The sequence below is a fragment of the Anser anser genome (assembly GCF_964211835.1).
Source record: "Anser anser genome assembly, contig: SUPER_W_unloc_1, whole genome shotgun sequence".
Lineage (NCBI taxonomy): Eukaryota > Metazoa > Chordata > Aves > Anseriformes > Anatidae > Anser > Anser anser.
In genome coordinates this window covers 405,527-433,438 of record NW_028154231.1, presented here as the reverse complement: position 1 = coordinate 433,438, position 27,912 = coordinate 405,527, and the positions used below count along the sequence as shown (strand labels likewise).

At 49.8% G+C, this 27,912-nt stretch overlaps 1 protein-coding gene across 2 annotated transcripts in view; it reads right to left on the bottom strand.

The window, feature by feature from the left end:
* Positions 1–27,276, bottom strand: part of LOC310888817 (E3 ubiquitin-protein ligase ARK2C-like) — a 46,327-nt gene extending 19,051 nt beyond the window's left edge. Inside the window, exon 1 of one of the 2 annotated variants that reach the window (XM_083852423.1) lies at positions 27,093–27,276. In XM_083852423.1, coding sequence (XP_083708549.1) covers positions 27,093–27,153 — 61 coding nt within the window. In that variant the 5' untranslated portion in view covers positions 27,154–27,276. The remainder of the gene's footprint in view (positions 1–27,092) is intronic. The other variant, XM_083852424.1, reaches the window with a different exon arrangement.
* Positions 27,277–27,912: the final 636 nt, after the last annotated feature.

Here is a 27,912-nt window from a genome sequence, read left to right as displayed (position 1 = left end):
CCATGCAGAGCCAACATAACCTAAGGTAAAAGCCCAACCCTGTAGGTCTTTTTGGTATAGAAAGTTAATCTTTCTTATTTTAGGCACTAGTCAATGAAATTAACTATTTTTTAGTATTTTTTCTTGTACCCACAGGTTCAATGATGTATTTAACTCTGTAGGAAAAATACTATCAAAACCCAGACCATATGATTAAATAAAACCCACCAATTTGTCTTAACATAATTCACTATCTTGTGTTGTAGCTGTTCATTTCCTACAGTTAATCCAGTTGCTGATGAGGATTTTGATGGCAAAGCAAAGTCTTCAGAGAATATTTCAGCAAAGCTTTGCTTATTAGCTGTCATCAAATCATGCAGCTGGCATAACCGAAACAGTTTGCACATCAAAGAGCCAGTCGCTGCCAAACATGGCACTGGTGGACCCCAGAAAGCTTTGGGAAGCCAATAAGCATGCAAAACAGAACATTTCATCTCTGTGCTATCTGTTGTCAAGTTTACCCTATTCTGTTCATCATATCTAGCTGCGAGGGGTCATCTTGGAGACTTCTTTCTAATTCCACAAGTTGATCTTGCATACACGAGGGCAATCCAGTGTCACCCTGCTGACACCAGCTGAGCAGCACTACTCCAGATAACCCGCCATGACCAAGACCAGAACCTGACTCACTGGCATTCACTCCTAGTCAGTGCCTATTAATGATTACTCACTAGCACATCTTCTCTTTCCTGATCCTCAGTTTGGTCCCGGACCATATTTGCATTCTAACTTAAAATCATTGCCCATAAAATGCCTCAAGAAAATTTGATTCATGTCTTTAATCTGCTTTTTATCTGGACAGTAATGTCTGCCACAGCAGAGAGCAATCATTGACTGAAAATCAGTCCAGATACCTCGCTTCACCTTCTGTTTCTATTCCCCGTGACAAAGGCAGGACTGATATTTTCATTTCTCAGCTAAGCCTCAAGGACTTTTCTACAGCAAAGGCGATGAGTTGGAAGCTCTGTCTATCAAGCTCTGGAGCCACCACCTGCATCCTTCACGAGCTGTTCCCCACTGCCTGCCCCAGTGGTAGCTGCAAGAGGGCAACGTCACTCTGCAAGGCAGAGACCATCTCCCCACCACCATGGGCTCGAGTTTTGGTCCTCATCCTACTGCAGGATTAACCTTCTCCATTGGGATGCTTTGACCTTGCAGGAAGAGGAGTTGGCCAGCTCTTGGAAGGTTTTTGATGACCTACCCCAAAGCCACCTAGCAGGTTCATCAGCTTCAGTTGTCTTTGCTGCACTTATGGAGGGGAAAAAAAAAAAAAAAAAACATGTTCTTTGGCCTCTTCCATCACCCCCAAAGCCAAGGTCAGCAGAGAGGGCCCACAGGGTGGGGAATCAGCACTTCACTAACTCTTGCTGCTAAAACAGGTGTGCAGACAAGCAGCCACCCCACCTGGCCTGGCTCACCTCTTTGGTGGATGCTGTGGCTTCCAGTGGTGGTGCTGAGGACCCGGCATAGAGCTGGGTCTGCGACCATGGGAGCAAGCCTTGGAGCAGCGCTGTGGCTTAGCTTGGCCAGGCAGGAACAGGAGAGCATCACCAGGATGCATCTGATTTTACACGGCTGCTTTCTCAGGCACGAGTTAATGCAAAACAGCAGCACAAGAAGGTGGTTTCTGACAGTTAAAGACGTAAGCAATCTGGACTTTTATTCCTGGGCCTGCTCTGACCCTGAGATTGATCCGTATGTCCCATTGCTGCACAGCTCAGCGACTCCATGGCCCCTTTCCCTACTTGTGTCCTGAAAATGATCTTAAACCAAAAACCGTGCCAGGAAGATTGCTTAGCAGCTATTTAGGAAGTGCTCACAATGTTTCATGGGAAGATGGCATTACAGGCTGCAGACTTAAATTTAGGAGTTATAAATCTGGTTTTGGAAACTCATCACGTCCTCACAGCTTCTTTCTCTCTTCCACAGCTATTTTTTTTCTCAGTTCTACAGTTATATTTATTGTTTCTATACATTATTTGAAGCAGCCTGAACCTTTTTTCATTAAAAGACATGCTGTGAATTCCTTAGCACTCCTAGGTGAACCCCTGCAAATGACAAGCTCATATATATTTTTACAGCTTGGTAGGTGACACTGAATCTCAGAAATGTACTGGTCTGCTACTGGCTGTTTCTGTCTCTGGGGATTCTCCTTTGGCATCAGACAGGATTTGACTATGCATATGCACATGAGGATTTAGCCAATATTTCACCCTGTAAGAATGCAGGGATCCATGTGCTCATTAAATGATGGCCCACCCTGGAGATGTAAAGCCCCTGGGTAATGCTTGCAGGGAGACAGAGGATACTACAGGCTTTCTAAAAATAAAAATAAAAAAAAATCCACTCCCTTTCCTCACGGCAGAAATTTTTTTGGAGCAATCAGGACCAGGCAGGATCAGGCCCGCAACTCACACTGGAGATGGGCATCTCGAGCAGACAGCTGCAGCTGCATTTGCAAGGAAAACAAAATCTGTCCAATGAGGTTAAGCTGCCCATGATACATGCTAGTTGTTCCCCTGGGAAAGGCAACCTGGCCCTGCTCACTGAGCCATTAACAGCGAGCACACGTGGGGCCAGGGGCAGTGGGTGGGCAGGGGCAGCAGGGATGCTGGGGCTATTTATACATCCCTGGCCTGGCATGGCGCAGAGGGAGATGGCAGCTTCTGGCTTCACTCACTGAAAATTTTGCAGCCAAAGATCTGCCCTTTGCAATCTGCCGAGACGGAGGCTGGAGCCACACCATCTCGGCCATTTGAAGCTGCTTAGAGCCATCCTGGGAAGGCAGATAACCCCCCCAAAACCAGAGCCAGGCTTTTAATGGCATCGCCATGGCTCAGGCGCCTGCACTTTGTTTCCCTGGATGTTCCTTAGGCTGTGCATTCAAATCCCCTATGGAGAGCAACGTGGTCGGATGTTATCATCCATCCCAATGGTTCATGGCCAGTAAAGGCTGAAATTGTGGGAGCAGCTTCGGGTTCACATGGCCATGGGGGCTCACACCGTGTTTACAAACAAGCTACAAACTGCCTGGCACCATGAGTGGGTGCCGTCAGTCATGTCTTAACCCTTTGCAAATTTTTTGTGAGTATAATCTTTATTAAAATGTCCAAATTGACAATGCACCTGAAAAAATATATATAATAAAAATAAAATAAAATAAAATAAATAAAATAAAATAAAATAAAATAAAATAAAATAAAATAAAATAAAATAAAATAAAAAGATAAGATAAAATAAAATAAGATAAAATAATTTTAAAACCTCTAGACCAAATCTACAGCATATTCAGCTGCATAAAAATGTAGCGATCCTGCACAGAAGGGGATATCATGCCCTTTCCCTCCTGCTGTAGGACATCAAACTTCAAGGAGAAGAGATCAGGGAGGGGAAGACAGACAAGGAGGAGGAAAGAATTGGAGAAGAATTAATCAGATAGGAAGGAATCTGTCCCGATTTCAGCACCTTCGCCAACAGTTTTGTCATTTTGTTTAGCAAATGGAAAGAGCTGTGCCAAAAATAATAGGCAGCCAGCTCAAACCCAGCCCGGGGCGCAGGCTGACGTCCCACGTGCCTAGTGCCATGCAGAGTATAGCAGACCACAGCACCAGCCCTGGTGAGCATTAGTGATAGATAAGGAGTGGTTTTTGTTTGCTTTATTTGCTTGGCCAGGCTGTGCAGCACCAGGGACTGAGTCAGGGTTGAGCCCTCGTGGTGGGCTCCACAGTGGTCAATGGAGCGTGGTTGGGTTCTGGGTGGGAGCACCAAGATTTGGGGGAGTTCTGCTTTATCGTTGTCCCTCTCATAGTCTTGCGTATTTGGTTGAAAAGGGCATCAAAGGGGTGAAGGGGAAAGGGGCTGAGATGGGTTGAAAAGGGCTCCTCATTGCCTTTTAATGGTTTAGTGGCTGCTGCCATCCTACAGCCCTCGTTGCATCCCACCTCCACAGACCTCCGTGCTGCCACAGCTCACTTCATCCCCAAAACAACGGATCAGAGCAGAGACTCGTGCATGCACCCACAGCTCCCCCAGCCCTGTGGCTCTCTTGAGCCTCCATGTTACCTACAGAGCATCTCCTCTCCTGAAGGGACCACGTGCAGCCCTGCTGGACCCAAAAAAGGCCAGGATGGGTTCAGCTTTCAGCAAACAATGCTTACAGCTGGTGACAACCAGCATTTCTCAGCACTTTTCCATCAGGGATAAAAGGAAAGGCTGAACTGGTATTGAGCAGCCAGATGCAGTGAGAGCAGTGATGAGATACGGCCAGGCAGCTCAGACCCATATCTCTTCCTATGATTTTTCTTCCTACAACACTTTTCCCCTAGCTTCAGGGGGAAAAAAAACTTCCATTGAAGATGCTGTTTCACGGGAACATGTTGAATGCAGCAATGTTTTCAGAGGAGGAAGGAGAAACACTTTGGTGGTGTTGCTACACTTTAAGTCGTCTTTTTGCTTTTGTTCTTCACACTATGCTTTAATTATAGCTTTATTCTAATGCCTTGCATTCAAGGGTGTATGCGTGGATCATCACACCAATAAAAAGCCAAAATCCGCTAAAAGAAAATGTTTCCCAAGATATAATGGTCCCGGTTTCACTCCTTCTGGGTGCGATGAAGGATGGTGAGTTAAGGGGCAGAGGCACTGCAACATCTCCCAGCCTATTCTACGCTCCATACAGCAGGAAAGGCAAACGGCATCAGAGTTTTTCCCAGATTATTGGCAGGCACCTGGGCCTGACATCTCTTCTCCAGGTTTTGGGCTATTAGTCCAATTCAAAAAAATAAATAAAAGAAATTGGAGTGGGACAGGAAGCACTTTGGTCAACTGAGGCAAGAAACTTGCCTGCTCCTCGGTGCTCACCAGTCAGGCTAATTCCATCTTTTTGGGGTACTAGGGAGTTCGTTCATCCCTAACTTAAAAAAAAAATAAATAAAATCCTGGCATGCCAGAGGTCTTCTACTTGGCTCTGCCTGCAGAGAGCAGCAGGCAAGATGATGCTGCCTGCATGCAGTGGGGAGCTCTCGAAGCGAGCCCTGTCCCTGCTGGGGCTGGGGAATGTGCAAGTGTGCGATTTGTGCACACAGGAGCCCCCACTTTGATGGGCAGCGATGTGCTGCTGCCAGCTGCTTAGAAAAGGAAATCCAATACTCGGGTTTCTGATGTTTCCTTGCTTTCCATGTGGTCAAAGGGCTCCCCAGCCACAGGGAAGTGCCCAACACCTGACTTTAATACGCTTTGCTGCCCACTGCAACCTGCTGGGGCTTGTGGCAGCTCCCTCCTGCCACCAACACAGGATATCCATGCCCCTTCCAGCACCTGAGCATCCCTGCAAGTCCAAAACAGGCAAAAAGCCAAAACCATGAAAAAAACACCAGCTAGGCACTGCAAGGGCTGGTACAGGGAATTTTCCCCTCCCAGGGCCAGGAAAGTGTGTGCAGTACCCATCACCCAAGGAAGCTAAACTACCGCCCAGTCTCCCTGTTTTTTTAGAGACACTAAAAGCCCCCCCAAATCCCCCTCTGCACCCCGCAAGGCAGCAGGTAGGAGCCCTTTAGCAGCTGGCGCTTCTTCCCAAGGAAAGTGCAGAAGTCAGGAGCTTCTTACAAGCACCAGGGTACACCAAATGAAGATTATCCTGATGAGAGAGCAGAAACACTCCCAGTAGCTGGGTCCAGGGGCTGCAGTGAGTGCAACAAGGTGAACAAGCCCCCTGTACAGCACTACACGGTCCAACCCTGAGCCCATGAGCCATGTCTCACAGCATCCCACCCCCCTGACCTGCTCATTCAATTAACTGAAAGGACTTCACAGGTCAGACCATCACCGTGCATCATTTGGAGGGGTCGTGTCAGGGCCCCTTTGCACCCCAAGCACTGCAGCAGGAGCCAGAGCTGGCACGGGTCGGGGCAGCTCAGTGGCTCCCTGCACTGAGCTGGTTGAACTCAGGGCTGGGAAACTCCCGGTCCTGCTCCACCATGCCCTGGCAATCCATTTTTTATGCTCTGTGAATAAGAAATCTGCAGCTAAAATCAAAGATCCTGGAAGCCTGCTCCCTATTAAACTTAATATCCTGATTTTTAGAGGTATGTGTCACTCTAGGAAAGAGCTGTGTTTAAAGCACAAATAAAACATCAGTTTCTCAGGGTGGAAATTGCTCTTACTTTACATTTCTGCATGAGGAGCTAATGCCTCTAAGGCCTGCTGTAATAACACAGAATGGAAAACTCTACCCAGAGAGCAAGAAATATGTATTTCATGGAGAGAAATGTAAAGTCATCCATCTAGGAAAAGTCATGCTGGTGCTGTGTGCAGGGGGAGGCTGTATGGGAGCAACAAGCCCCTTCCATGGGTGCCAGAGGAAGGGAGGGGGCTTGGAGAGGGGCTCGCACCTGGCACCCCACAGGCAGCACTACAGCAGCCCCACGTCTCCTCACTGAGAAAAGAGGAAACCGTGGCTTAGCACAGCCTAAAATGGTGCCTTGCATGGGTTGGGCCTGGCAAAAGAGCCCAACAAAACCAGGACTGGCCCAGTACCCACAGCCAAAATCCCCTCCTCGTCATCAGGGCTGCCGAAACTGAGCCTGAATGGTTTCCTAAAGGGCATCCCCTGGCTCAGGCAGGGATTAATTTTGGGGTGGCGGGACAGGGTAGGTGACAACAGCTGTCACTTACACCTTGAACATTCACCCACTTGTGGATATTTTCCCCTCCCACTAAAGTCAAAGGAGGCTGATTTCAACGGACTTGCTTTCCAGCCAGGAAGGGAACAGAAATCATATTCCTGCTTATTCCACCAAGAATATCCTTTCTCTCTAGCACATGCACAGCTTTAGAAAGAAATATACGATTTTACCAGTAAATGCAATACCAAGAGGAGATGGGTGGGGACAAGGGATAATGTTAAGGCAGCAGGGCTGCAGGCGGCCCGGTGGGATGCTGCAGGGACGGCTCCACAGCACAGGCAGCCTCTGGTGTCCTCACAACTGGCTTCCGAAATAGCCCAACAGCATCTGACAGCCTCCACGGAGATAAGACCAAGTCAATGTTTCTGTCATCAACCTCGCTTTATAGGGGCTCGTAACTCTCAATACTCGTGCTCTTGGGAGGCCAAACCTTGGCACAGAAGCAGACAGCCCAAATGCAGTTTTATTTGGTAATAAATAGCTTAAACCTATTAGCCACTTTTTTTCCAGCTTAAAATTATAAAATGGGAAATCAAAAATGTTTGGGATTTTTTTCCCTGTGTTCAGATCATTTCAAAAAAAGCAGCTTATATTGAAGAATGGCAGGGCATTGTTTTTTGGTTTTGCTTTTGTTTTTGTTTTTTCAGATGCGCACAGCCCACAGTGTTATTTCTCAAAGGTCTGGCCTTTTTAATCCCAACTCTGCAGCTGGATCAATGTCCTTTGCACAGTTCAGCGCCAGCTTTGCAGCCGGAGCTCTTCACTCGGCCGAGATTCCCAGGGGCGGCTTGCAGCACTGGATGATTCAATCTCTGGCACATTAAGCCTGATGTTCAGGAAGAGCTAAAACACAGTGAAATTCCCCAAGCCCTTTAATCGATGTCAGTAACATTTTGAAGATGGATTGCTGTTTTAATTGTGCCCCTATGACACCCCACTTTTCTGGTTATTGCAGCCCAACACCATCTCCCCAGCCCCATGGTTTCCATCATGCATCTGCTGGGTTTTTTGCACTTTCAGATTTACTCCAAACTCAGAGGTTGCCCTACAGTGGCCAACTACTTTCCAATGGCCAAAAAGCCAAACGGATGCTCCAAGCCCCTCAGCCCAAGGGCTTGGCCAGGCTTTGAAAGTCCACCTCAGCTGGAGAAGAGGGAAATAGCAATCATTTTGCTCAGAAGGTCAGCTCTGGATGTTGGAGGGTCTCCACTGGGATGCTGGGCTGCTGCCCAGCTGCTGCTGTTATCTGAATGCTTTGTTTTCTGTGGGGCTGGGATTTTTTTCAGGAGTATGGGAACATTGTGCTGGGCTGGTGCTGGCTCAAGGTCATGCAGCACAGCCCAAGGAGGACTCTGCAGGTGTTACCTTAGGAAAAAGTCCTCTCCTCAGGGTGGGGATCCACCCATCATCCCCTCCGAGCCACCCGTTTGCTGGGGCGAGGATTGAAGGTGACCCTACAAAGGGGAAATTTCCCCCCAAACAGCCTCCCACCAGCTTTCCCTCTTCAAAGCCAGGTGTGCAACCCAGCAGCACGCAGGGAGCCTCCCCATGCAGTTACCCCACAGATTGACCCCCCCAAATCCCGGCAGACCCAGGGAAGAATTACTTGCAAGAGAGAGGTGCCAGGAAATTGCTGGCTGGCAGCAAGACTGGTAGCTCGTCCTTGTCTCAGAAGGTCACTAGGAGGGATGGGAACCTCCTGGGGGTACCTCTAGCCACAACAGGTTCTTCCCACCTCTCGTTCACATAAGACATCTCATAAGGGTCTCTGGAGAAAGCACCAGCCATGGTCCAAGGCTGGGAAAAAGCCTTGCTGTCATGGGAGGAGTGAGGGGCTCGAGCAGGTGGGGAGGATGCGTGGGGAGGAGCAGGAGGACCCCAGCAGCAAGGTCTGTGCTCTCCTTCGAGCAAAACGCAACCTCCAGCAGCAGCTCCCCATCAGACTACTTCAGCCAGGTGACGCAGAGCTAACCTGGGCATCACAGGGTGGGAAATGGATCCAGAGTCCTCGCACTGCACCAGTCTCGGTGGCACGATGGGCACCCCTCTGGATGGAGAGCGCTGGGGGCCAGGGGGAGCTGCTAGGAGAAGAAGGCACTTCCCGGGGGAGACAAGCCAAACCAGGTGGCCTCAAGTCACCTGAAGGGAGGGTTTCCATGGCACTGGCAGGCCAGTTTATCTCCCCTTACCAGTTTCTTTTAAAGAACTGCCTCCTCCCGCTGTGCAGTGCGGGAACAAACTGCCTGCCTGGCACCCGAGCTGACCTCCCGTTATGAGTTTTACTGTTCCTGACAATGGTTTTGCCAAGCCTGCTCAGACAGAAACATTTTTCCTCTCTCACGTGGATGTTGTTTTATTACATCCACCTCAGAAGCCTATGTGCTGCCATTCAGCATAACCAGCAGGCACAGCGGGTAGGGGAAGGCTGTGCAGCCCTCAGACCTGCTGGACCAGCTATCCCCCCTGAAGAAGCCTGTCAGCAGCACCAGGTTGCCACTGTTACCTTGTTTTCCAAAGCTTTTGAGAAACAAAACAGGAATTGAGAGGTAATTCAACTACTGGGGCCATGGGTGCTGCTTTTAGAGATGCAAAGAAAAAAAAGGCAGAGGTTTCCAGTCTCATCCCATTTGAGCAGCTTGCTCAGGTTATAGAATAACCTGTAAATTGTTGTTTATAGGGATAGTTAAGTGCCCAATAAACACCAATAGTGGCAATGACTGAAGTGAGTGAGCTGTCAGTGGGGAGGAAGGGAGGATGCTGCAGTGGCAGAGCAAGCGTTCCCCAGGCTTCCTGCCCTGCTGATGCTGCTCCCACCGGCACAACGGGCACCTTTAAACCTAACTGATGCATCAACCCATGTATTTTGGGGGACAGCCACTACCTGCCACATATGAGGTGAGATTTCTGTCATGCAGATGGGTTATTTCATGTTTGAAGACTATCTCATCCAGTGACTTCAGTTGGTGTGAGATTCAGCAGCTCTCCAAACTCCTGGTCTTGGACCTCTGGCGGTGGTAGGAGACCCCAGTGTTGGACACCATGAACTGGATGTTGGGAGAACTGCTGAGCCCAGTTCGACCAGCCATCAATGCCAGCACAAGAGGCGAGGAATTTGCCAGGTAAATTAACACAATGCTGTTAGGGAAGGTTGGTAGCCTGGGTGAGACACCTGCAGCCTTAATGAACTCTTTCCATGAGAGTCTAACCCCTGGTAAAACTGATGCTTTGATTCTGCTTTTCCCAGATAAAATTGGTGTTCAGTACTGTTCCTGAACTGGCAACATGTAGGTTAGGTGAAGCATTTAAAAGACCAGATTTCCAAACTAATACAAGATCTGGTGATGCATCTAGTGGATATCCCAAAATGGCCATGCAGCTCCAACCCTACAGCAGATCATAACCCGTAGAGTGCTCCCACCTCATCGCAGACCCAGCCAAGCAGTTAATAAATCTCAGACTGGCTCAAGCTTTCCTCTACCCCCAGAAATTCCTCTCTGAGCATGGCTGTCCATCCATTGAAGCTATGGGAGATGGAGCAGGAGCTGGGACGGGAGGCTGGCAGAGACAATGCTCTGCTTCTCAGCTGCTGATTAAACTGGGATGACGATGCTCAGCAAAATGCCAAATTAATTAGTGCTAGCCACACGATCTACAGGTCCCTTTTGGCTGCAAAATTTTAGAATCTCCCAAATTCATTTTCACATACCTCCCCAGCCTGACATTTTCCCTTGAATTTGCTGTTCCTGAAGCTGTGTCTCTCTTTGATAAGGAGGCTTGTGCCATTTTTAGACACCGTGATCTTGAACGTATGACAGGAAGAATTCAGAGCCTTTCAGAGGGGATGGACTAATCTTTGGCTGTTATTTAGCAGAGGCTTGCAGAGCAGCGCACCACCTCCTGCTTGATATTGCGATGACCTTTCAGCTTCATTTGTGAGGCCATCTGAAATTTGCTTGATTTCAGTTCCTCTGCAGGACCTTCAAGCATATTTTTCATGCTGTGGCAAATCACACAACACCCAAATTAGCTGATTCTGGGCTTAACTAACACACAGAGATGGCAAAGCACTTGCCTGGTGTGGTGTGATCCAAGCTGGTTTATGGACCCTGTTTTACAGAGGGGACAGGAGAAGGGTAGAGGACAACCTGGCCTGGGCAGCAGAGGTGGTGGTGGTGGACATGGGGCCAGACCGAGTGTCTCTGACAAAAAAGTGCTCATACAACCACAGGTTGCTGCCATGCCATCCTCTTCCCCACTTCACCTTGGTGATGCAGCGGGAACCAAAGCCACCTTTTCCTCTATGGCCAGCCAAGGTCTCCTACACCACCCGTTTGCATTTAGGGATATCATCCCGGCCGTGCTACCACACCAATTTGGGTGTTACCATAGCTAGGAAGAGGAACCAAAGAAGAACAGCAGGGCTGAGTTTCTACCATTAGCAGCCTGGATACCCCTTTTTGCTTTACACACCCTATTTGTCTCAGCCTCAGGCGGTTTTCTGCCCTGCAAGCCATACACGTGTGACCAGGAACAGGAAGAGTTATCCCAGGAGCAGCTGGGTCAGCCCTGGGGAGGGGGCAGTGGATTTACAGACCATAAGAGAGCTCAATTCCATCTACATGTATCACTCCTGCATCTTAGGGGGTGAAGGCCCGTCCTTCCCAAAGCATCTCAGAGCACCTTCTACAGAGCACCTACCCCAGATGTTTAGGAAGCCTTCAGGAATTTGTAACTTGACCTTTTTAGCTGGCACCATGCCACCCCAGAGCTTCCCCCTGGCTCCAGTGAGACATCTCCCTCTGCTCCAGAGCGAAGGGGAGACTATGCCTTTCCTGCAAAGCAGCTGGGATGCTGAACTCCTTCTCCAGCTTTGCTCTCTCCCACAAGAGCCCCCATCTCTCGCCTGCACCACCATAGCAAATGTGCCACAGGACGAGTGCGGCCCATCCTTAACAAACAGGCGATAAACCCAGGTGCTACTCCCAGCTTGGACACCTACCCGTACCTTTTACCTTTGGCATAGCCCCCACCCAGCTCAGCCCATGACCCAGTTGCACAGATGCTCTTCGCAGCGAGCATCCTCACAGAGGGAACATCCCAAATCAACACAGGCTCCCTGTCCCCTGGATATATCACATCAGCCTGCACTTCCCACTGGAGCGAGGCTTGCAGCTGAGCACCATGGATGGGGAGAGACCCCATCCATACTGGGCACCCACCTGGATTTTAGCCATTCCCAAGGCCAGATGGGGAGCACAGTCACTGCAGGTAGCATGCTGCTGGGTCAAGCAAGGCGGCACCCCGTGGGCGATGGGTGCATTGGAGGAGACCCCTCAAGGGTATAGGGCCTGTGCATCCTAGTGAAGCAAACGAGACCAGGAGGGTGATGGTGAGTGATGGTGATGGTGATGGTGATGGGATGAACCCATGTGAGTGTGGCAGAGGGCATCACAAAATTTCTCACCAGTTCAGGGCAAACAGACCATGCCATGCTCTTCCCAGCAGCACACAGAAGCCTACCAAGAATGTGCAGTTCTGAAGTAGAAAAAAATACACCTTTTCTAGCCCCACATGTGACCTCCAAGCCCCAAGGATTTTTACTGATTGCTAAATTTAATTTATTTTGCTGTCTTCTCAGGGCTATGGCTTTGCAGTGCTGGGCCAGTGTTGTTTCCATTACAGCCTGATGGTGTTCAGAGAAGCTTCAAATTAAATATCAGTCACACATTAAGGTCAGGCAGCTCAGTTCCATTAATGGGTGGCAAGGCTCAGCCTCCATGTAATGAATGCTGCCTGTGCCTCTTAATGATACCAGAAGAGGGACTGGGCAGCACCAACGCACAGCAATTGGCACCCCACTGACACCGGGACCACACAATTGATTTTAAAAGTCCATTCATCTTCTACAAATCATGGCTTCAGTTTTCCTGACCTGTGACAAATCAACACAAGCCTCAACTGAAAGATAGAGCCAAGAAAGAAAGAAAAATAAAAACACCAAAAAAAAAAAAGAAAAGAAAAAGCAAGAAACAGATTTCAGCAAGGTTGTTCTGTTTCAATTTCTGCCCCTCACTTTATGAGCAAAGTTAAAGGTTTTTTTACCCTGCTGTTAGATTCCTGCTAGCCACAAAGAGGGCACAGGGGATTTAAAGATGCTTCAGGTTCCTCCCTGTTGCTGGACTCATGGGCTTTGGGTCTGGATATGCCCACCGCAGTCAGACCTGTAGGGTGCTATTCTCCACCTGGTTTTCACAGACCAGCAGCCACCAAAACTGGGGCCCCCTTGGGCTCTGCAAGCTGCCAAGAAGTGGCTTTGGGGAGCCAGCGTTTGCATGGCAGGGAAATGTCACCTCCACATCCCCTCCTGGCATGGCCCCATGGCCGCTGGCCCACTGCACCAGCAGTTTCTCTCCCTGCCTCTCCCTGCGAAGTGACATAGCTACTGTCACCCATGGGCAAAGGAAGATTTACTGCTAAAAATGTCAGAAAACACTTTTCCTACTCTTTAGCACAATTAACCCAAACCTGAGGGTGCATCCAGGTCATGTCTATGTTGGACCAGTACGAGCTGCGACTCCTTGTAGAGCCGGTATTAGCAAAGCCCCATTTGGGACACAAGGTGAGGATGTTCTCCACTGTGTAACATGAGAACGACAGAGAAGAAGTTGACTTGCACTGGGCTGAAATCAGAAGCTGCTCCATTGAAGCAGGATGAAAATGTTAGTCATTTGTGATACCCAGTGTCTAACCAGCTGTGTGCCCAACACCATCATTTTAGAGACATATTGTGTGTAATTGGGGTAGGGGAGAAGAGAAGGTGGGGAAGAGGAGGAGATAGGACCTTAGGGCACTACCACAGCATGGAAAGTCTGGGTTGCAGGCTAGAAGCTGTCACATTGTCATTGCTGAGGCATTTGGGAGGTTTACAATAGCTCTTTTACTCTGTAAAAATCATCCTTCCTAAAGCAAAACATGTATTCCACCTGAGTACAAATAAGAGTTAAATATAGGCAGATCAGCTTAATAGTGTAGTTATGCCTATTAAAGTGACTGTAAAACTGACATCAAGGCATTTCACATAAATTCCCTCTCAGCGGCTCCAAATCTGATTTACTTCGACAAATCCCCTGCTATTGAGAAGTGGCCACAAGGCTCCACATCAGCTGCCAGACGGAGGTGGTGGATTCAAAAAACCAAGCTCTACCAGCCACACGAGGAAAGCAAACCTATTGATCAGAGTGGCTAGATAAGGAAGTCATACGGTTACTGTCGGCAGTTAGGTTTTCCCCAGATCATTATTTTTAAGCAGATTTCATAGAAAAGATGTGGCCTGAGTCACTCTTCCAACTGCTGTAATAGGTGATAACAAGAAAATGCGTGACCTTGGATTAAAACAAAATAAGGTTAAAATCATTCTTTAAAGAAAAGTCTATCTCCTTTATCTTTGCTCAGTAAGGAGCATGGAAAGGAGGATGAAAACCTGACATCCACTTTTCCCCATCCCCATTTACATTTCCCCAGGAACTTTACCTACCAAGCAGCAGACTCATCCACACTTTTCCTGTTCCCTGAGTTTTACACCCGGTGGCCTGCAAGATGGATACCAGCATGTTGTACAGGGGGAGGCAGGAAGGTAGGAGACCAAAAGCACTCACGCAACCTTAGGGAAGACCAGAGGGTCCCGCAGAGCTGGGATCAGCATGATGTGCCCACATACCTCTTGCCCACCCAACCTACATGTGATGTTTGGGCACATGGGAGTATGTCCAGCGCTTTGGGGAGAGCAGGTTCCTGCTCCAGGCATTATATCAGCCCTGTGGTGGTTGGGGACCAGCCCCATGCAGATGTGGCTGTGGAAGTGGATCCACATGGAAAGTCCCCTTGTTTGGACTCTGGTGCCAAGCAGAAAGAATGTGTCCTACATTGAGTTTTATGGTGGGGAACGTTTTATGGAAAGGAGGGCTCAGTTTTGCCCTCTGGGAGGTGGGAATTGGGGGAAACAGTCACTTTTCCATTGTGCTTTTAATCATTCAGTTTTGGGAAGATGCCCCAGGTGCAAACTGCACCCCTGCCTAGATGGCCGTGGGAGAAGGTGTCCTCCCAGGGAGTGCTGGCCCAGGAGCCAACAACACTGAGGTGCTGTCAGCTCCATCCTTGCACATATTCCAGCCTTGGCTGGGCAAGACCCTGAGACACCCTTCCCCAAGCAGGAGGCTGGAGACCTCCAGAAGTCCCTTCCCAACTGAAGTACTCAGCAACTCTTGTCAGCTGCTGGAAGATGCTCTAGCAAAAGCATAATGTGCCCACAGCAGCACGATGGGGCAGCTGGGTATGTGCCTCCTCATTACAGCCCCAAAAGCATTAACAGCATGGAAGAGTCTCCTCTTCCTCAGCTGCAAGGGGTGTGCTTGTGAATGCACACCCATGCACAGAGGAATGCGGTGCACAGCACTTCTGCATCACGAGGAGTGCAGATTTCACTTAAAGCCTGGAATAAAAATAGTACTAGGTGTGCATTTTCCATTTATACCATCAGTTTGCAGCGTACCCGAACCTTTAGGGAAGGCAGGAATAGATTACACGTGTGTTGGTTTTTTTTTGTTTTGTTTTGTTTTGCGGTGCTAACTGCTGAATCCCAGAGAAGACTTCTGCCTTAACTGAAATAATAGGGCATGAGTGATACTAACCCATGTAATGTCTGGTGGTTGGTGGTTTTGGCAGATATCAAGTAGAAGAGAGAGAAGCAGCAATTATAAAGGTATATTTCATATCTAGCCCAGCTCTGGAGAAAAATACCAGCTGTTCAAGCCACAAGCCCTGTTGACTTCGCAGAGCTCCCAGTAACAAACAAAAAGGAATTAAAGTTGGGACCTGAACTTTTAAGTTTACGTTAATTAAAGCCTGCTGTCTCTAGGACATTGTTGAGCTGCATTTCTAAAATTTCTCTCATGTTCTTTGAGAAAGATAAACTGCAAAGTATATAAACCCATTCCTCCATTTGGAAGAAGCATTTTGACCAAGCAAATCAAACTGAACCCCACGAGGAGGTGCCTGCAGGCTCAGAAGTTACTCATGATTTGGCAGATCTGCAAACCTCCAGCCCAGAGAGGAGACCACAGGCTGTCCCCAAGCCCTGAGTACCCTCATGCAGAAAGCTCAACTTCTGACATTTTACAGTGGGATCGTTCTAGTTTTTACAGTAACAACACAAGCTGTACAGATGGAAAACTTCCTCCCAGGGCCCCTGGGTTCGGGTCATTTACTCTCCTGCTTTGACAGTGTATATGGGTTTCTGCTCTGTGATTTGGAGAGCTGCACAGCAGTGTAGCCCCCACTAGCATTAACCTGCACACAGTTGTAAAGGCACAGATGCCCTTGTACTATGGATGCAGCTCGGGCAGAGTTTCATTTTCTCAGTGAAGAGCTGTGTCCAAGTCAACCAAGCTGCCCAGTCCTTCAGAGCAGCTTGTTGGACAAGTATACATTTCACTTCATTTTATGGAAACACAGAAGTGACCACCCCATCCCCTGCCCAGCTTGGATGTGGCGGAGACCAACGGTTCTTCAAGCCACACCAGGGCTCAGACAATTCCTATCCCACAGCCACAAGATTTCCAGGATCTCTGAGCCCTGGCGAGAGCAGGACACCAGAGGTGAAAGTCCCCTTCTATGCTGGGAAGGCCTCCTGCATGTGGATACACAGGGAAAGCAACTCCTGCGCCTTAAGGGCTGTGCCACGGCCAACCCAAACCCCAAGGAGACGTGGGGAGCAGACCCCAGCGGCAGGCGTGAATATGAACAAAGCACCTTTTCATTAGCCTTTTGGTGCCTGAACCTTGGCAAAAAAAATGCATTTTCATGTTGCTGTTGTGTTCTGGGCTTTTTCCCCCCCCTCCTTTTTTTTTTTTTTAATCACAAAGTCTCATTATATTTGTTGGCTTTCTCAAAGCTCCAGCTCCCTGGCGTGATGCGGGAGTGCGTGCATCACGGCATCACTAGAAACAGACTTGGGCTTTACACTGAAAAAAAAAAAGAAAAGCAACCAGGAGCTGGGTCTATTCACCAGCCAGAGAGGAACATTTTGGCTCTGGGGGCAGGGTGCCACCTCTGCACACCCACCTGCTCATTTAACTTACCTCCAGTGGGCTGCCTTCAGAGAGGACTCCCCAAGGTCCTCTGCAGTGGTGGCAGCTCCATGTGGGCTTAGTTGTTGGGTGCCCTGGCACTTCCCTCCTCCCCATTGCCATCCCCCTGCCTGGCCATTGCTTGCAAGAGGGACTCACCACCAATTTGAGGCTCTTTGGCTCTTGTGCTGGCCTGGATGCCACCTCCCACCAAGGGACGTTGCTGGTGATTTAGGTTTCTGCAAAGCATTTCCATCCCTACATTTCCCATTTGAGTTGCAGGGATTTGGGAAGGGGCCCTCACTGCCTCCCTGCTCCCATCGTGGAGACCAAAAATCTGTGACCAACAATGCCAGCGTGCCAAAGCCAGGAGGTGGGGGAGAGGCAAGGCACCAGCACCCCCTGTTTGACATGGTGAAAGAGCAGCAGCGCTTTTGCACAGGTATTTTATAGAAAGCACCTGTCAAAACCTCCCCCCTCTAAAAGCAGTGTTTTCTAGAAGTGCCTAACATGCCCACACTTTAAAGCTGGCACTGTGGTTACAAGCGAGCCCTCAACATCACTGCGCTCCCAGCATCAGTTATTGCAGCATCCATCACAACCACCTCCTGAGGCAGGGGACAGGGGACAGTGCTCCTTCTGCAGCCTCTGCAAGCACAACCTCCCCATCCCTTCAGCCCATACAGAGCTCCCCAGGAGGTTCTCCGTCTTCTGGACACGCTGTGCCAGGGACAGCAGTTCCTTGCCCTCCCCTCCACCCACACGCACGCTTCAGCATCTTGAGTGTTTGAGCACCTTCGGTCCCTGAGGCAGGGAATGAATATGAGGAAGGAGCAATTCAGAAAAACCCACCACATCCAGAGGGAAAAATGTGGCAGATGTTTAAAAACATGCTGGGAAAGGAAAGAGGTGAAGGTGAGGGAGCAGTGTAAGGGTAATACCACCAGCAGTGCTGGCCAGGACTACTGCGCTGGCATGGGACAGCTGGGATGCAGAGGAGAGGAGCTCTGATGGTGCAGGTTTGGCTCCCAGCCTGCCCAGTCCAAATCCTTGCACTAATCAATGGTAATGACCACTTCTGGCCTTGAGATCTGGGACCAGCCTCATAAAAGCACTTGCTAAGAGCAGCAGATGCGTCTCTGCAGACAGCCAGAGGATGTTCTTTACAACAGGTCACACTGGGCACCTAGCAAACATACTTTGGCTTCCCTAACAGCCCCCCAGCTCTGTTCAGGAGGAACCTCTTTCTGGCCAGAGAACGAGGGATTCACTTTGCCTCCTTCCCCTTGGCCCACGTCCCATTTTTCTAAGCTTGTAACTGCCTCCTGGCAATGTTGTCCTCCCCAGAACACCCCTGCACCCTACAGGAGAAGCACCTGGATGGCATCACAGGATGTTAAAGCACTTTCTGTTGATTAAATACATCTGATTCCCACACAAGCTGATGTCACCAAACAGTTTCACAGCACAGGGATGCAGGGGACTGAGGCAGTCCATCCCTGACCATCTCATGCTTTCCAAGTGAGTATTGAATACTGAACCCATCTCTCTGACATGCGAGAAATTACAGTGAAGTGAAATGTTCCTGTATGAAAACCCCTCCTGAACGACTGCGATGCAATGGTTTTATTCTCTGCTTCCAGGTGATGCTGTTTTATTCCTTGCTGTAAGATAGCACTTCACTTCTGGGGCTGTGGCCTATCTCATCTCAGCTCAAATGAAACATTTAAAAGCCCTTTTCCTGTCATTTTGCTGAAAAACTCAAACACAGTATAAAGCCAGGAAAATAAGTTTTCAGCCAGTGGACCAGAAAATCATCATCAAAACCAGATCTGTTTTCACATAGCCCCTGTCCCGCTTGCCCACTAGGACTCGACACCCCTCACCCGGAGGTAGTCCCCATGCAACACGCCTGTCCCTACACTGCCGGTGAGCTGCTGGTGTTCAGCTCACAGCTTCATGGAGCAACCTTGTAGCCAGAAGTCCAGCCCCCAGCAGTGAATTTAACGCAGGAAGGAGCCAAAGAGCTGAGATTGAGGAAGGACGGGTGATGGGCGTGCTGCTGCTTTAGTAAGAGCAGAAAGCTCTTCTGTTGGTCGCCCTTCACCCCTTGCAGATTGGGGGTTGAGGGGGTCTGTGTCCCCTCGTCCCCCAACCTCCACCTGCCTCCTGCCCACCCAGGCTGACCCACACTGTCATTTCCCACCCGAGCCAGTAATCAAAACGCCAACCTGCAGCCCCAAACCAGGTTCGTTGTGACCGCTGGGCTCTTCCCAGAGAACACAATACACCATTATCTCCCATTAACACAGAAGTTCCCTTTCAGGTCAATGAGGGCTGAGCAAAACCAGCCTGCACGGCTTGAAATGGGGTGCTGAGCTCGGGTCACCCGCGTGCAAACTCAGCACCTCCTCTATCTGGTCCTTTTCTCATAGGATCGCATGCAACTGAGATATTAACTATTAAAAAATGTGTTCTCCAGGCTTGTTCGTCCAAGCCCATTCATGTCATGCTGTTTCTGTGCAGAAAGCTGCTTCATTCCTTATCTCGGCCTCTGGAGATCTGTGGGATATCACAAATAATGATTGGACAAGATAAGGGTTTTCCAACGTGCCAGCTCCTAACATCTAAAATGCCTCATCACAATGGCCCCAAACAGACCAGTACCTGGGGATGCTATATCTCATTGATTTCCAGTCCAAACCCCTGCTCTTTTCCAGATGCTTTGAGCAAAATTTGCATTTTTCCCCCCATTCTCATGCCTTAGACGCCCATCTCTAAACCCTACCAACACCCTCGCGTCCCACCGGTAAGAGCAGAGACCAAAGACGCCTGATTTTGGCCACGCAAATCTTAATCCCCTCCCTGTCCCTTCCAGCTCTGAGATTGAGGGAGCTTCTTAATTTCAATTAGCTGCTCCTGCAGTAAAGCACCCCTCCAAGGCAGTGAGCTGTCAGGATACGTCCCTCTGGGGCTGACCACGGCAGCAATGCGAAGCTGGGCTCGCCGGCAGCATGATGCTAATAGACCGGTGATTCACAATGCTGCAGAGTTTGAGGGAAATGTAGCACCATTCATGATCAAGAAGTGCTCTTGTTTTTGGCTAAATATATAAAATAATCACTCATCCCCTGAGCAGCAGATGCAAATTATACATAGTATTAGCCTCAGATGCCAGCCGCTGTCGTTCTGGTGCAGAATGAAGCCGTTTCTCAAGGCTCCAGAAGTCCCTTAATCTGCCTTTTGATGTCAAATGACAAATTTCTTGCCAGGAATCATTAATGGGACGACTAATGAAAGCTGATAAGTGAATTTATAAATGAAATTAAGATATTAATATTAAAGGCCAGGCTAGAAGAAAGAGAAATGTGGACTTAGCAACAACAAGAAGCGTGGTGATGGGCACGGGATTTACAGCTCCCTTCCCACCAGGCACATTGCAGACATGGCATCTGCCACCCAGGGGACATGGAAGGTGCCAGGCTTGATGAACACCTCTCCTGGAGCACTGGCATCTCCAGTACCTTCAGATGCTGCCTGAGGTTTAAAAAGCTCCTCCCTGGGCTCCTTTGCTCAAATTTGCCAGCAAATCTCAGATGATGGTTGAAAATGTGCCAATAGTCTCGTAAAGATTGCCAAACTCACATGAAAACAAAATAATTAGACTGGGGACAGTTTGCTGACAATTAATTTTTTTTAACACCTAAAACTAGATTCTCATCTTACTCATCCCACTATAAATCCCAAGCAACTATTTTAAAGGTTGAGGAGTCATTTTGGATTTATGCACGTATAAGCAAGTTCAGACCTTTAAAGCTAGATCCCATGTCCTAGCAGCTTCACCAGGAACCCAAAACTCATTTCCAGCTCCAGCTTCTCCTCACTGAGGTTTGGGGCTCACAGCTGAGCCTGTTTAAGTCTCAGCTCCCACCAGCTGCCAACAAATAGTCTGAACGGAGCAGACAAATGTCCCCCAATGCCCCAAGGGCACAAATGAGATCCTATCCAACACTGTAGGGTTGCACAAGAATGGGTACTGCCTCACTAGCAAAACAAACAAACAAACAAATAAACAAAACCAGGAGAAAGCTTCCTTTTTTTCTGTAGATGCCCAGCTTATAAGCAGGAATATCATGGAAACAGGTTGGAGGGCAAGTGCTCATGAGCGGTGCCTCCTAACACATCCATAGCTTCCAAAACCACCAAGATCCCTTTGGATATATCTGTGTTTGAGCTCGCAGTGCAACAGAAGGAAGAGCTAGATGCCCCCAGAAGGCAGATGAGGAAGCCCAGAGACCCCACTGGAGGAGCCCAGCACTGGGAGCAGCCACAGCACGGCAGATGCACAGGGCACTCTGTCTTTTGGAGATTCCCCAAGCCTGGAGAAGATGGGAGCAGTTTTTTGGAGCAGCTCCTAACTCAAAGCCAGCCTTGGGTGCCTGGACACCAGAGTCACCATCAGCCTTGTTCAGCTCCAAGAGTCCTCCTCGAGGGCCCTTCAAAGAAATGCCATGTCCATGAAGTCACCCATTGCCTGGTTTTCTCCACTTTTAGGGAAATACCTGCTCCTTGCACCATTCATGGAAGAGAGATGCACGATAACAGCTCCACAGCATCACTGGAGCCCTCCAAGGAAAATGAGCAATGGGCAGCAGCACCGTCAAAGCAAATAGTCCCCAAAAACATGAACCCAAGGTGAGGCATCCCCAGAAGCAATAAAATTCAAAGGAGGCTTTTGCTAGACCACAGGGTCCCTGCTTGGTGCCTTTTGCACTTCTAAACTGTTCAGAGCAGTTTCTTCAAAGCAGAGAAGAAAAACCCTGGTTTCAGTTAGGTCACAGAGGGAGATGTTTGCCAAAATCCATCTGAAACCAAAGCAGCTGGCCAGGCTCATCATCTCAGCGGCACATCTGCGTAAAGATGCAAGCAGCCCTTTCCAGACAGAGGTCTACTGATGCCAACCATTGCAGGGCTGATGGTCCTTTGTCAGGGAAGATGCTCTCGTCTCACTAAAATGAAGGATTTCATCTCTTTTGAGAGGTCTTCTGCACAGGGGTACCCAGACCTCCCCCTGCACCCACACCTCAGGTGTCACCTCCAGGCAGGGAGGAAGACAGGGACATGGTGGCAGAGCCTGGGGTCGAACTACACCTCACCTCCAGCTTCTCCTTCAGGGGAAGACCTCCTCCAGAAAGCACCAGGATTTTGTGCATGCTGCAGCTCCAACCCACTGTGGTAGCCCTCATTTTGGGGGCACCCCTTTGCTCCTGCAGCCGTGACGTGATGCTGACACGTGCAAAGTTGTGTTCCCTCAGTTATTCATGGAGACATCCAGGTTCTTCTCCAAGCTACTTAAATCTTCTTACGAACACCTCCCCACAGGCACATCCTCACATTGAAGGGTACCAACGTGCCCCTAATTGCCTCTCCCCATAACCGCATCTTCACTGCTTCCAGCTTTGCTGTGGACCCTGCTCAGCTTATCTACCCAAAACAAAGTGATAATTTGCATTAAGGAGCTACAGGCCACGAGCATGCGACTTTCCTGCAGGAACGTTTAAAGGAAGGAAGAGAAAACAACGGCGATTAAGAACATTTACCAGGAGAGATCCACAGCACGTGCCCACCAGCACAACCCAGCCACTGCTGGGGCTGTGAAATGCAAAGGACCAGCAGGCAGGAAAATGGGTGAGAAAAGGTCCTGGAGACTGCAAAACTAAGGACAGGAGGAGCAGAAAGGGTTAAGCAGATGGGACTCAGAGCAGAAATGAGTTTGATTTCACTGAGTGCTGGCTGCAGTGAGCTCAGCATGAGCACTCCAGCACCAGCGCCCGCTCCCCAAACACGATGTGGGGCTCTGCTGTTTCAGAGGGAGAGCTGAGCAATTCCCAAAAGACCTGAGTTTCACCCTAAGAAGGTTTAGGAGTAAGATAAGACCAAGGAAGGACTAAATTAGGGCCTCCCATGGAGTCCTGTGTGGGCAGCCAGGGGAACCGTGACCCCCCCGTGCCCAGCCCCAACGCAGACTGACCCAAACTGAACCAAGAACAGGAGAAAATGAACATTTTCCCCACCGGGTGTTTGTCCCTGTCCTGAGCACACCGCAGCTGTCGTGCTTAAAAAAACACACTTTGCCCTTCTCCATCACAAACCTCCGCGTGGCCCAAACTCCTGGGCTTTGAGCAGGGAGCTTGCAGGAAGCAGCACTTGGAAGCTTTACTTCAGAGACCCCTGTTTAACAGGAAAGCAAAGCCTGGTGTAATCTCTTGACTCTGGGAGCTACAGGTTTTGTAAAACCACCCAAATCCCATGATATTCCCAAGAGAGTCCAGATGCTTGGCAGTGCCGTCATGATTCCCCCGGTTGCAAAGCCAGCTCTGCTCTTGGGGATTAAAGATGCTGTGGCTGATCTAGGCATAGGACACCTGCAACATTCCCCCACCTCTGCACTTCCAGCCATTCCCCCCCCCCAAAATCTCCCTCCCCTCCAAAAATAATCAAGCTCACACTTACTCCATGGAGCTCCTTCCAGGCGGCTCGCAGAGGAGGGCTCAGCGCCAGACCCACGGCTCGGCAGCGACCGAGCCCACGGGTGGCTGTTTTGGGGTCCCGCTCTCCCCCAAAACACACACCCTGGGGCCGGGTTTTGGTGGCCAAGCACTGGGGCTGAGGGGCCCCCGGGAGGGATTTTGGGACCCCTCTTCCCATCCCAGCAGCTCTTGCCAGCCGCATTTGCTTTGGCACTTGGGCACGAACTCACCGCTTCTGAAATAACACACCTGCACGGGGCCAGATCCACACGCAGCAAGGTAAGTCCATATCAACGGTCATCAGACTTTGCTGATTATTCCCCAAATGAGGAACAGCAAAACGTGACCACCATCCCTTTACCTTTTCCTTAAAAAATGATGGAAATGGTGACCACAGCCTGAGCCCTGTGTAAGACCCGGATGGGTCCGGCTTCCATTTGGCAGCGTGGTTATTAAATTCCCGCAGATGTGTTTAAGACCTTTACACAATCCTTATATAAACCAGTCTCAGAGCCAGTTTTGTCCATGTTCGGGATTATCCTTCTCCCTGTTACAGAAAGAGGTTATTTAGAGCAGCCCACAGATTTGGGTTGGTGTTGGAGGGACGGGCACACATTACAGAAGCACTGCATGTGCCTCCACACCCACAGCAGCACCAGCACGGGATTTGTCTGGGGTTTCCTCAGCCCGCAGATGCTAAAATTAACAAAAAAAGATTATTTTGTCCATACAGATGGCTTTTCAAGACTCAGGGTGTCAAAGGAATTAAGTCATTAAAGTGCGGATGTGTTTGATGGATTATAAGCCACGAAAGCCCACTGGTTACTGACTAATAATGCCGGGAGGTGGAGAATGTTTCTTCTCCTAAGAATGTGCTTCTAACAAGACAGGTCAAAATATGATGCGGATGATAAATTGCTTAGTACAGGTTGCCATTAACCCAGCAGCTTTTTATTATCAGATTACTGAGGTACCCTCAGAACATACTGACCACCCTGTTTTGCTCTGTACCAGCACCACTTTGCAGGGTAAGACCTCGGCGGCCGCAGCTGCCCATGGGTTTGGTGAGGGACTGGGTTTATCCATGTCAGGGTTTCAGGGTGGGGTGGGGGAATCTTTTTGTTGTTGTTGTTGTTCACACCATAACCAAAATTCTCATCGTTTCATGTGGGGTGGGGGTTGAGCAATCAGAACAAACAAACAAAAAATAAAAAATAAAGAAAAAAAAAAAGGTCACATCAGAAAATGATCAGCCCCAACACACATGCATGTCTCCCTTCATGCAAGCGAGAAGCACAGCCTCCCTCCTCAGGGTGTGCGCGGGGACGTGTCGCACATGGAGCTCTGCACTGGCCCGGGGCGAGGATGGAGCAAGAACAAAGGGGCACAGCATACACTGCATCCAGGGGAGCAGGGAGCCCGCTGCTGCTCATATGTAGGGACAGGATGGCCCAACAGGCATTGAGATACACAGAAAAGGAAATATGGAGGAGGAGATTGTAACTCAAAATAGAACAGAAAACAAAAACTGAGGGTAAAACTAGGAGGAAGATGGAAAGGCATGGCCTTGCAGAATGATGCATCTCCTGGAGGGGTGCTGGGGGAGGCCAGGCGGGTGCCTCGGACCGCTTGCTCTTGTTTGGCTTGCTAGTGCAGCTCTGCAGGGACGGTGGCAAGGGGCTCATCTGGTAATTTTAGCAGTGGGAGCCACCAAACTGCCAAAATCCACCTTCCCTTGGTTAAGGACAAGCGCCCAGTCCTGCGGCTCCCCGCCTCCTTGGGACACCGCTCGGTCCCCCTGTGCCCCAGCCCCTCTCCTGCTGGCCCTGGCACCCGTGCACCACCCTATAATCAAAATTTGAAGGTTTTACAGGACTCTTCTGGGGGCCTGGGGCAGCGAGGGGGAGAGGTGAGCAGCAGAACCGCTCGCTAACCCCAAGCGGGTTTTGCTCAGCCCTCTGTGTTTCCAGATTTTAAGGCTCCCAGTGACTCCTCACAAGCCCGTGGGCCAACTCCATGACCAAAGTGGGCACTCAGAAGATGGTGGGCCCGGAGCAGAAAGAAGCAGCTAGGGCATTAGCAGCCGGGACAGTTCTAGGGCCCCAGCCTCATAGGGCTCTGGTGGGGATATTTACAGCCCTGGGACCGAGGCACGGCAACTTCTCACCTAGTAGATGGCAAGCGTGCATCCATGCTCAGATATAGGGCTATGGGCAGAGTGGATTTTTATTTCCCAGGGCCATTTACACCTCTTGTTAATCAGAGTTAAAGGAGAGAGAACCCCCCCCCCCATCCATCCAGAGGCCATCCCTCAGTTTGGTACCGGTCTGGTAAGGAAGGTACAACATAACTAGGATAAAATCAGTGGCGAACCCTTCATTAATTATCTATCTTTTCTGATTAATAGCGAGGGCTTGGATTTATTCTTTTTTTTCCAGCTATTCTGTCGTCAAGCAGAATTCTGCATTGGCACACTGGCAGCACAGAGCGTGCATTGCGGGAGCAATGTATACACAGAATAATGCTGAGGGTTGATATGGGATGGGGAAAAAAAAAGTATCTACGTTAAAAAGCCCCCATGTGCGCTAGGGAGAAATCCACTCACTCAGACCTCACAATGGGGGGGAAAGCAAGGAAAAAATCTAAACAGCAGGATACGACAATAAATGGGAAAACAGCAATAGAAAAAGCACACTAGGTTAATATCAGAAAACTAGTTTCTTTATTGAGAGATATATATTGAGAGGTATATTAGTATTAGTGGAATCATGTGTAACAATGTCATCATGCACACAATACAAAAAGGCAAGGCCCACCATGCTATGGAAGGGCAACAGAACAAAAGCAGCGTACACTGAGCAGATGCAGAGGCTACAGCACATTACATTTCAGCAGGGTATGTCTCTACAGAGAGATTTACATCAGAAACTAGGTAATGTAAAAAAATACAGACCATGCTTTAGTTTTAGTACAAGAAAAAAGGTGGAGATACACAACCAAAGGGTATTCGGTACAGAAAATTACCCACAAAATAAGAACAGGAAGTAATTCAGCACAGCAGAAAATAATGTTATCCCTGGTTAATGGAAATCCATTTTGCTGGTCGGGGGGGAGGGCCGGAAATCGGGCTTTATTTTGGGGGGGGGGGGGCGCGATTGCAATCCCACCCCCCTTTTATTTGGGTTGTTACAAATCGCACCGAATTGCAGATGCCCTCTCTCCATTGTTTTTTTTTTTTAATTTATTATTACTATTTATTGGGGGGGGGGTTAATTTTTTCGGGGTTTTGGCACCGGGACCCCCCCTCCAGCCCCTCCCAAAACCCAGCAAAAGGAATCCCCCGGCAAGGATTTACAGTGCCATGTCCTCAGCCGCACAGGATGGGGGGCACAGATGGCTGGGGTGGCCACTAGGCTACGCGGGGGGTGAATTAAATAACAGAACAACGAAAACAAACGGAAATCAGTATTTAAAAAATAAAAATAAGAAGGATGGATCTATGGAAGCGCAGGCGGGGGGGGACAAGCGGGATGTTGGGGGGGGGCGGAGGAAAAAAACCAAAAACGTTAAGGGGGGGGTCGACTTAGGCTCGGGGACGTGGGGAAGGGCCGGGGGGGTGCGGAAGGGGTACGGAGCAGCGCTGCCGTGCGCCCCCCCCCCCTCGGTTCGGGCAGCCCCGGGACGCGAACCCGCGGTCCATCGCGGCGTGGCGGTACCTCTGTTGCGCACGGAGCCGAAGACGGGCAGCACCAGGTAGCCGACGTGCACCAGGACCATGCTGCGCGCGGCCCCGGCCCCGGCCCCAAGGCCTCCAGCTCCCCGCTGGCCCCTCTCCGACGGCAGCGGCGGCAGCCAGGCCACGCTCCCTACGCGCGCGCGCACATACACGCAAAGGCGGCCGCCGCCAACGGCAACACGCCGCGAGCCGGCGCGACACGCCCACTGATGGGGGGGGCGCGGCCTCCTGGAGGCTGAGGGGGCGCGGGCACGCGCAGCGCGCTGTGAGCGCACACACTGAGGGATGTGGGGGGTGACAGCATGGCCTCATCCCAATCCTAATCCCCATCCCTGTGACACCCGGACCCCGCTGGTCCCAGACCTATCCCGTGTATCCGCACACTGTATCTGGAGAATGGACAAAAAAAAAAAAAAAACCACAAAAATCGACACTTTCCACACGTTTCTACCACTTGACCCATAGCCAACTGCCTGGGGTGGCAGCTGGTGGAGGTAGTCAGGGCCATGGCGTGCGCACACACACACACACACAGGAACCCAATCCCCAACACCACGGGTCAGCATTAAAATTGAAATTAAAATTATTAAAATTAAAGTTAGGCCTTGGTTCCCACCTGTCTGCACAGCCGAAGCTCAGCACCCACAGGCACTCGCTGGGGTCCTGGCAGCCCCGTCTTGGGGTGTGCCCACATGTTGGCCCTAAGTCATCCTCCAGCAGGGATGGCATGGCACCGAGCTTTTGCCTTCTCTGAAAAACAGGGTGAAACCCTCTAGGACACGGGAGTGGGATCAGCCAGC